We start from the raw sequence: 10,385 nt of genomic DNA, 5'->3' as shown, positions 1-10,385 counted from the left end.
AGATTAGCAGTGACTTACTATGAATTATGGCCTACATATTTGGCTCATTAGGCCATCAATATGAGGCTTCCATGCACAAGCAATAAATCCAAGCAATCTTGCCATCTTTTAAAAAGACAAAATACAACTAAAATCCCTCAAAATCAGTCCCATATTTTTACTCCTCAAGCAAACCAAAACACAGAGGCACAGACAAAAAATTTGCACAGGACTACATGTGATGTATGAATGTATGCCGGACAAGCATCGAGAAAGATCTTGCTTGCTGTTGTTTATGAGAACAAGAATTATTTCAGTTAATACATAGATGATAAAAATCGTTAGTTTTTGAGCAATTTTCTCTGCTTCAGCACTAAACTGTTTGACAAAATAAATGACATCTAAAACGATTGCTAAGTTGTAAAAGAAAAACTGGTTGTTGTGTTTTTTTGGGTGGCTTCTCACCCCTTAAGTGCAGCGATAATATATGACAGGCACTATCCATGCAGCACATGTTTTTATTCATCACCGAATTCCTCAGATTTGCCAACAGCTGCTAACTTTATGGCCACCACCAATACCACAATAAAGTAAAAAAAAAAAAAAAAAAAATTGCAGACATTGCTGTGTTATACTACGTAGTGAGACAGTTGTAGCCTGTACATGGATTTTTTTTTTTTTTTGTCCCAAGGGATGTAATTTTTTTTTTAATGACTTTTTTTTTTCAATGAAAGCAATGACATAGTAGGCATGTTGCTATGGCAACTGGTATGCCTCTACCATATTGCATTATTCTCTCAGAGATCTGTTGTACATCTTGTCAGTGTGAGAAAACAATTTCACATGATGGGCCCCCCCAAAAAAAAAAAAAAAATGAAAATGAAAAGACATGAATGGACACATATACATAAGACAAGTTTCATTTGGATATCTCAAACAGTTCCTAAGTTGTTGTCCACAAAATTGACTACACACAGACCGGCAGACGTACTCAAGGACAAATGAACAGACGGACAACCCCCAAAACATGTCTCAGGCAATGCTTCATGGTGGAGGCATTAAAACTCAGCAGCACATTCTTGACGTATGCAAGACATTGCAAATATCCTGTCCATCCCACAGCGTGAATAAAAGCAGATGGATACACCTTGTGCGCAGTCATACCAGAAATGTAGGCTCAACGGAAAAGGGAAATATGATGAAGGTGCACATCAAGAGCATAATGAGTGAGGATTCTATTAAAAGAAGATGATGCCAAGAAAACACATGTGACACATCGCAAGGATGCCAACTCAGATGGCTTTCTTACATTCCTACATTTAAACTACCAATTGTAAAATTATATCAGGTCTTGCCAAAGCTTACAAAGGTATCGTTTATATTGCACTCCTTTCATTCATTAACCTATTGAGGACTAGTTAGCTGATTTTACTGTACTACTGTCCCATAGACACCTGCCCATAGGGACACAGGACAAGTTTAAAAGAGACCACTCTTATAGTGAATATATTGTTCAGCATTTTCCTCTTTTCATTTTTTGTTGTTGTTTGTGCCTCCACAAATTTATGATAGCAAAGGTAGAAGTATTACCAGTAGTAGACTAAATAATATTAGAAACATTTGTCATATGAGCTCCAATCTGCTCAAAGATACATGTACTTCTGTACAGGGAGGTGGATGAGCTCTTCCACCTCCCTGTTCTGTACACACTTCATGACAGTAAGCAATGGTCAATCCAATATGATGCGTAGGTGCCAGGTCTACTGTATCCATGAACATATAAACTGGAGAGAAAACAGATGCTTTGTTCCATCGCTAATTCATCGTACTCTTGAAAACAATGACTGCTGGAATAAACAACCTGGGCAGTATGCACAGATATGTGGATGGTCAGATCCATGACCTCATTTGCATATATGTGAAGACTCAGTTGCGATCAACTGTTATAAGTTTGCACTCTCATTGGCACATGTGAGCATGAGCCATAAGACGATACGCTGGTTGGCAAACAGCACACTGGCCATACGTTGTGCGATCAAAGCTTGTGTTCCACCCTGTCGAGGCCTACTTGTGCTCTATCCTGAGAAGCTCGACTTCGAAGATGAGTTCTGAATTGGGCGGGATAGTAAGCTGATGTCAAGGAATACAATCTCATGTTCACATGTGGCATTAACATCATATTGGACGGCACTGAATGTGTTACTGGGATACACTTCATGAGCTATGGATACATATTGCACGCCTCAAAGAAAAATGCAATACAGCTGTATGTGGCCCAGCAGTGGAGAACATATCACAGTACAGTGGGACCTCTTTATTTAGAGGTAAAACATTACAAAACCCTCTTCATACAACAATGTGATTTTGCAGTTCCCAACAGTTTGTATTTGCTTGCTTTTGTACTGTAACATACATGTAGTAGGGGAAATGATACAACAGGGTATTGTCTTGGTTTTTAGGGCCTCATTATGATGACATTTCACTATATTCACATGAAATATAACCATCGATCCCATATGATATATTGCATTACACTATTGTACAATAACATCAGTCCAGTCAATGGATGGACGATTTCAAATTTCTGGGTTCCCCCTCCACTTTCAGAGGGCGAGACAATAGGCACATTTAAGAACAAGCAAGGAATGTGATATAAAATGTAACTGTACAAAACATATCTTTTGAAAGGATATACTCCTGGATAGCCCATTGTACCATAACCAAAGTCAGGTGAACACGTAAGGATCGCCTTTTCTCCGACTGTCATCTGCAAGTGATAATGGAAGAACACAACAAATATATAACTTGTGTCATCACAAAAGAACAGCATTTACTCCATGAAGATGACTAATATTCTATGCAGAGACAAATGTCTTGAGTGCATGCAGTCAATTAAATTTTAACTGAAGGCTTAGCAGTCAGTAACTATGGCACTGCTTGATCGAGTTAGGCATGTACTGTGACAAATTTTGTATTTCCTACAGAAAAAGTATTTCACCAGTATATTCTCAAATGCACTCTTGAAATAAATTCTGAACAGTGTTCCTTCATGACAGAAAAAAAAAGAAGAGAAATACAAGAGCTCACAATTTTGTATAACACCAGAGTCTATCTATTCCAACAATGGCAACTGATACTAAAGTACCAACTTTGGTAACAGAGCATTGATGTTCTTTTCTCTTTTTTTGTATTGTTTTTGTTCTACTGTGAATTGTATTTTAAACCTTAAATGGCTGGGGGAGGTGGGGTGATCTGCCCCCTCCCTAATAATTCTGCAATGCGAGAACACCTCATCATGAGACTTCTTGACTCTTTTTTTTTTTTTTTTTTTTTGAAGTCTCGAGCAACTTTTAAGACCAAATTTGTAACATCCGTGCCTACTCTAATGAAGAAGTCACACCCATTCTCCTAAATGCATGTCCCCAAATATTGGCACAATTTGTGACTTTGTGTACATTTCCTACACAAAACAGTGCTCTGTCATGAAACTCATAGAAACCTTATTTTCCCTATTGACTGATTGATTAATTTTATGCTAATTATGGTAGAAAAGTGGTGAGCACAATTTTCGATGAAAAAGAAAACAAAAAAAAAAAATAGTATAGTATAGCATTGATGCCATAGTAGCCATACTACAGACATAGTATTTTTTCCCCTCCATATCACATAATTAATGAAGATAAGTTTAAATCATTGCTTAAAACTTATCTATTTACTAAATCTTGATTTTTTTTTGCTACATATGCACATTATTGGTAAATATATGCTGTATTATTATTTTTTTTTTCTGCAATAATGTGCGAAGAAATGTCAGTATTGGGGGCTATGTACATTTGTACATGTTATTTATTATTACTGCAGACTGTATCATTATTATTATTTCTTTTAATGAGCAATCAACCAATGGTATCAGACAGCTAGAATCTTTTGAAGTGTTGTACAGTTTGTACATGTATGTATAATCTGACACGTGTATGGTTGATGGAGAAGTTCTGGGGCCACACAGATTACATTACCTTTGCAATGCCTTCGTCCATTCCTTTGACAACCTCCTCTGATCCTAGAGTGAACTTCAGTGGCTGACGATCTCTTGAGGAATCAAAAACCTTGCCAGATTTAAGTTTTCCTGAATTTTCGAAACAAGCCATATCAAAATGATTTGAGCATATAAGAAAACATTGCAACATCACAGAAAAGCAAAGCAATTGGCAAGGCCAGTATTAATAGATCTGATATTAGTGGTTGAATTAATGTTTCATCTTTACCACTAGCTGTGTTAGGCAGGTGGCCATTATCACACAGTCTTTTATGGGGTTTTTTTAGGGGGAATTTTCAGTGGCCACAATAGACAGGTGGCAGCTAAGGCAAGCTTGACTGTGCTTTGAGGTAGAGTGTTTGAAAAGATTTTTGTATGCCCCCCCCCCCCCCCACTAATTTTGTCACACCACTCTACACTTACCACACCCCTGTTGGCTAATGCATGGAATAGTTCCCCACCACTTGCCAAATGTATGTGCATGCATCATGCATTTACCAACATTCAATGCATGCATCCCTGCATAAGTTTAATAGCAAGGATAGGGTAGTGCAGAGGGGTATGGCAAAATTGGTGGGGGGGGGGGGGGAATTAATGATTTCAACCAAAAGTATTTATACAGTCAATTTATGTGAATATGATCATCTTATTATTGTAAATATTGTAATATTCTCTTTGACCTTTGCAGGACAAAAACACATCTCTTCCACACTCTGTGAATGCACATAGCATGCCAGATAAAATTTGGTGGAATATGCATGTTCTACATACATCACATGCATTTCATTTTATAAGAAACTGAATTGGTTTGAGTGCATGATGTATGTAAACCTTTGAAATCTACAACAGTAACAATACTATTTGTGGAAAGTAAAATTTAAAATTAACTGCATGTACAATGTATATCACACTATCCTCTCTAGTTACACATGTACATTGTAGATGTATGACTTGTTCTGTTTTTGTTTTGTTTTTTTCAGTGACATTACGAACTGTAGTTGTCTTCTTGTTCAATGTTGGCAGCATTGAAATTTTAATAATTAATAACTTTTCCATACACTGCCATGGTCAGATTTTCTTCAAACTTCATTGATGTGTTCTACTATTCACATGACTAATGTTGCTGCATTCACTCAATCCACATACTGTACATTTTAGCAAACTCAAGAGCACTTGAAAAATGATGTTTACTAAAAATTGACATATTATAACTTACCAACATAATGAACAACACATAATTGCCCCTTCTTTGGATGTCTGTCCCCTGTAAATGCACAAACACAAATAAAATTACATAACACAAAGCTGTGTCAATATGTGGCTATCCTGGGTTTCAGGGGACTAAATTATTTTATACTAATTATAGGCTACTAACTTAAGCACAGCCCCTAACCTAACCCTGGGGTGCTCCTTCACACATTTATAAATAGTTACACTGTGGGAGCGCCCCGAGTCAACAGAGTGGTATCCGTGTACAAGGAAAAAAGAAACACAAATCTAAGCACCTCTAAAAGTGTCCTACTTTACGAGCAAATGGCTTACTTTTAAACTACACACACATTCTGTATCTAATTCATACCATTTGTGGACTTGCTCATTTTTAGATTGATCCCATGGTCTTGAAAAGATGTTTTTCTATGAATTCATCTCCATACCTCCTGTTCATTCTTTCTTTTTGACGCAACCTTTGCGTGGCACTTTGGGCATCGGCGAAATGCATGAGAGTTGCAATGTTTTTAGCCTTGAACAAGGCCCTTTTGCTGCACGCTGTGTAGTGGCGAGCAAAAGCATTCGAGTGAAACATGCCCACCAGCAGAGAGCGATCGGGCGCCACACGGTGTCACATAGCAACAGTGCCTGATCAAAAGGCTTCACTGCTACTGGCTCGCACGAGTGCATATAGGTTCAAATCTGTCGTATGGAGCAGTTGTTGTTCTCACAGATTTCTCTTGACCGATTCATTTAACCCTAAAAGGGCCGGGGGGGGGGGGGGGGAAGAATCCGCCCCCCAGACATTTCGCGCTATATGATTCTGTAACACGAGAAGGCCTCGTTGCGAGGCTTCTTGGTTCTTGACTTTCTTTGTTGAAGTCTCGCCCAACTTTTGAGACCAAATTTGCAACGTCCGCGCATACTTTTTTGAAGCCACACCCAATTTTGTAACAGCATGTCACCCCAAAACGGGTACAATTTTGTGATTTTGTGTAGGCCCTACATTTCCTATGGAAAACAGTGCTCTGTCATGAAAGTCATAAAAACCTGATTATTCTTGCAATTAATCCCTTTCATTGATTAATTTAACAAACAAACAAACGGTAAATTTAATGAAAACATAACCTCCTCTCTTGGCGGAGGTAGGCCCCTAATTATCTGATTTATTCTGCACATGTAACATCAGTAAAAGACAAGCAATGAAGACAGAAGTAGAACCTCTACATCTAACATCGTTAGTAGTCATGAATAGAGAAATATATAGAGAGAGTTTTTTTTGGTAATTTTATACAGACAAAAAATAGACTCCGACAACCGAGTCTAGCCTGACCAGACACTGTGCTGCGCACAGGGTCTGACATGTGTTAGTGTTTCAACGTTGTAAACGACCGTCACTATTGACGGCAAAATCACATAAAATACCTTTTATTTTGTATGATTTTAAGAGTAATATAATTGCAACACTTACCTACAGCATATTTTCCTGATTGTTGAGTTGAATTCGGCGTTTTGTTGGTATCCAGACCTTATTGTTGAATTTTTCGGAGTATAGATCGTGCGGTGGCATCTTTTCCTTCGAGAGCTTCAAAAAATCAACAAACTACCACGCATGCGCATTCAGAAGTGGTTGCATTTTACCTACGCCCGTGCGCCCGTGCGTTTCATGTGTTACGTAAAACTTGTAGTAGATCCGCGCGTGCTGCACCGGCAATGATTTGACCTTTTTTAGTCGGGGTCATGCCACTATCTCCGACTACCTACGTTGTAGTATACGAGAGTGAATGCCATTCATATAACACGCAGATATGAGGAGTGAAGCAGTAAGGACGTTTACAGACCTGATTTCAGCCATAGATTTCGGTAAGTTTTAGACGTAATTAAACAAAAAATCGCATACCGGTTATTGAATGATGATCATAGATTACGATAGTTCCTTATATTTTAGTTTTCCACGATTAATAAAGATATTCATGAAGGAAACAGTGAACGATAACAACGTCCGCGAAGGAAAAGAGGTGCAGCGCTGTCGCGATTCGCGACAGCGCTGCGTGTAGTTAATCCGAGTCTAAACGCTTATGCCATGGTTAGTTACAGTTAGCAATACTTAATACCCATAGGCATAGCATAGTTACGCTACAGGTATACATAACAGCTTCTAATTTAATTTGGTGCCTACACTGCAAAGTATTCGCACACTCAAAGATTAAACTAACTGGTTACTGAGTTTAAGTGCGTAGACAAGTGATAGACGATAGCGACCTGTACTTACAGGAAAGTGCGTGTGTAGGACTGAGCCCCTACACGATGGGGAGGCTTCTCTGTATCATAGGGCAGTTTCCCTCAAGAACGTGGACGATAATGGACGGTACTTGTCAGAAAAGACAAATTTTACAGACTCACGGCTTAAGATACTCACCGTCACCAGGCTTAATTGTTTGAACTTCGACACCCATCTTGGCCTTGGTCAGGATCTCTTTCCCATCAATGCCCAATGGCTCGACGTACGTCTACGCTCGCCTGACGTGTGGATATAGAATCACGCGTACGCGCCGCGCCGTGTTACGCGCCCGCGCGAGTACGGTCCACTATGCGACGACCAAAGAGCGTAGAAGTGCGCCACATGTGTAGAAAGCCATATGGAGCCCAACAGCGGCCATTTTAGGAAGCAAACCGCTGGATTTAATATCGCGAGCATTTACATTCATACGTGACCTGTTTCAAGTGAATTCTATATTATTATTATTATTATCATTATTATTATTATTATTATTATTATTATTATTATTATTATTGATATTATTATTATTATCATTATTATTATTATTATTATTATTATTATTATTATTATTTTAGCTTTATCACCAGTTTTCTATTATATTCTCTCTTTCAATTCAATTTTCTTGCTTAGGCTTGCGATTTCATGAAGTTTTTCGTATTATTTTCATACATGTATTTTGATAATTTGGTTTTGTTGTATTCCTCATGACATGGTGAAATATTTGGACACTTTTCTATCAAAAAAAGAAAGAAAATCTTCTTATCTCGGTAATTATGAGGAGGCAGGGATTTTTTTTTTCAGCTTTATTTTTTTCTATCTTAGCTTTTTTTTCCATTTCATAATGATGTTGGACATTATGAATGGTACTTTTCATGTTTTTCAATATATATATCTTTTTATCAGATTTCATCTTTCTGACTGATTCATTTTTTATTCTGTATATGGTACAATAAATGGTTCATTAGATTTCATTCATCTTTCTGACTGATTGATTTGCTCTTGGAATATCTGTGAATGTTTGTGTATTGGATTTCAGTTGGTGCTTGCTGATATTTTTCATCATGGTGGCGCGCTGGGGTTGGGTGATGGTGTTGTCGGTGATGTCTGTTCCCTGGGTGTGTGTGCTTTTTGTGTGTAGCGCCTATACAATGATTTCTATCGATTGTTCTGGGGAAATCATGGCATATTAGCCTACATTGTTAACCAGGAGAAGAGTTGAGAGAGAGAGAGAGAGAGAGAGAGAGAGGGCTCTGAAGCTGTGGGCACTCTCATGCCTAATTACCAAACACCATGGTTTAGATTCATTAGTTAGCTCGAATTTTGAGGGACTGCAGATCTGATAATAAATTGAATTTCTTTATTTATATTTCGTTCTTAGGAAGAAATGATACTTCTTACGCCAGTGTTGTTAATGATTATCAATGTTACAAGTCAAGCTTGTTATATAGCGCCACCTCTCGGTGACTGTAGGGTTACTGTCTGCTACACACTGCTGGGTATCTGGTCTGAAGCTGGGTTCCATTAAATGCCTTCAAGGTGACTGTTTACTCGGAAACTCGATTTGTGTCTGCTTCTCATTTACGTGGTGGCAGCTCTGGAAACGTTACCTACTCCTGAGGATTTGTTTTCACCTGCACAAGCAGACGTTAAGCTTGCTGAGCTCCAAATCGGCCAACGATCCAGAGTTGGTGTAAGTTCCTTGTTTTTCTCTGACATTACGGTCCCACCTATAGGCTTTAGTGATGGCCTCAGCTCCAAGAGCACCCAAGCAATGGTGTCTCACCAAACGTGAAACAGTCAATTCATTCGAAAATTGGCGACAAAACTTGGTGTACACTCTCACCCTAGACTCAAATTTTGCGCCGTTCCTAGATGATGATTGCTCATGGGCTCAAAAATCTAAATCGTGCCCACTCCGTGGCTTTGTTGATGACCCAGAAAGCGTCCCGACTGGGTCTCGAAAATCAGCACACCAGAAAGCCAGTATGCTTGAGCTTATGCTCGGACAGATTGCTAATTATTGTCCCATTATCTCACGCAATTCCATAGTCAAGACTTCCACCTCCCTCAACGATATTTGGGGGAAGATCAGGCTTCATTATGGGTTTCAAAGTACCGGCGCTCACTTTCTTGATTTCAGTGACATCAAACTAGAGCCGGATGAGCGTCCTGAGGACCTCTACCAAAGGGTGGTGGCCTTTATTGAAGACAACCTGCTCACATCCGCAGGTGGCATAACTCACCATGGTAAGCGTGTTAGCAAAGATGAGGAGCTTACTCCCATGTTGGAAAACCTTATCGTCCTCACTTGGCTCCAACTCATTCATTCAGATCTTCCTCGCCTGGTCAAGCAGCGCTACGGGACAGAATTGCGCTCTCGTACCCTAGCTTCACTGAAACCCGAAATCTCTCAGGCATTAGATAGTCTTTTGGATGAAATCCACACCACAGAGAGTTCTCGTGCTATGCGCACCCTGACCTCCCCTTCCCCGCGCCCTGTAGGCCTACGCCCCCAGCGTGCTCCAATGCCCCGCAGTCGCCGCAATCTGCAGACTCGCACCCCCCAGCGCAACAGTAAATACTGTCCTCTCTGTCGTGAAGCGCGCCGGCCAGACACTCATTATTTAAGTGAGTGTACGTACTTACCCGAAGCAGACAGGCGATTCATTGCTAAGGCCCGCCAGGTTGCACATATTTTAGAGTCTGATGATGAGATTGATGATTTGTTCCAAGTTGAACAGGTCCACCTGTCTGAGCCTGTCCCTCTGAAGGATGATACGGCTACCACAGCGACTCTTCATCGTCCCTCAGAGTCCAGGTCTGTCAGTCTCCATATTTTGATGCGTTTTGCGGGCACCAGGTCGTTCGCATCACTGTCGA

General features: G+C 39.6%; 1 protein-coding gene across 1 annotated transcript; it reads right to left on the bottom strand.

Annotated features, from left to right (window-relative positions):
* Positions 1 to 919: 919 nt before the first annotated feature.
* Positions 920 to 7,700, bottom strand: LOC140234183 (peptidyl-prolyl cis-trans isomerase FKBP1B-like). The gene is made up of 5 exons (XM_072314252.1): positions 7,644 to 7,700; positions 5,232 to 5,279; positions 3,996 to 4,105; positions 2,673 to 2,746; positions 920 to 2,104 (listed from the first exon to the last, which is right to left on the bottom strand). The coding sequence occupies exons 1-5, from the start codon at positions 7,678 to 7,680 to the stop codon at positions 2,044 to 2,046; spliced, it is 330 nt and encodes a 109-aa protein (XP_072170353.1). The 5' UTR covers positions 7,681 to 7,700; the 3' UTR covers positions 920 to 2,043.
* Between the last annotated feature and the right edge of the window lie 2,685 nt (positions 7,701 to 10,385).

Source organism: Diadema setosum, chromosome 10 (genome assembly GCF_964275005.1).
Source record: "Diadema setosum chromosome 10, eeDiaSeto1, whole genome shotgun sequence".
NCBI lineage: Eukaryota > Metazoa > Echinodermata > Echinoidea > Diadematoida > Diadematidae > Diadema > Diadema setosum.
Note: the sequence above shows the minus strand (reverse complement) of the source record. Positions and strands in the feature narration are given on the sequence as shown.

Excerpts from the sequence above, each read along its gene's own strand:
- LOC140234183 (XM_072314252.1), bottom strand. The coding sequence starts at position 7,680 with ATGGGTGTCGAAGTTCAAACAATTAAGCCTGGTGACG. Across the intron at positions 4,106-5,231 it reads ATGTGTTGTTCATTATGTTG|GAAAACTTAAATCTGGCAAG; the intron begins GTAAGTTATAAT and ends TCGAAAATTCAG. Across the intron at positions 2,747-3,995 it reads TGGACGAAGGCATTGCAAAG|ATGACAGTCGGAGAAAAGGC; the intron begins GTAATGTAATCT and ends TATCACTTGCAG.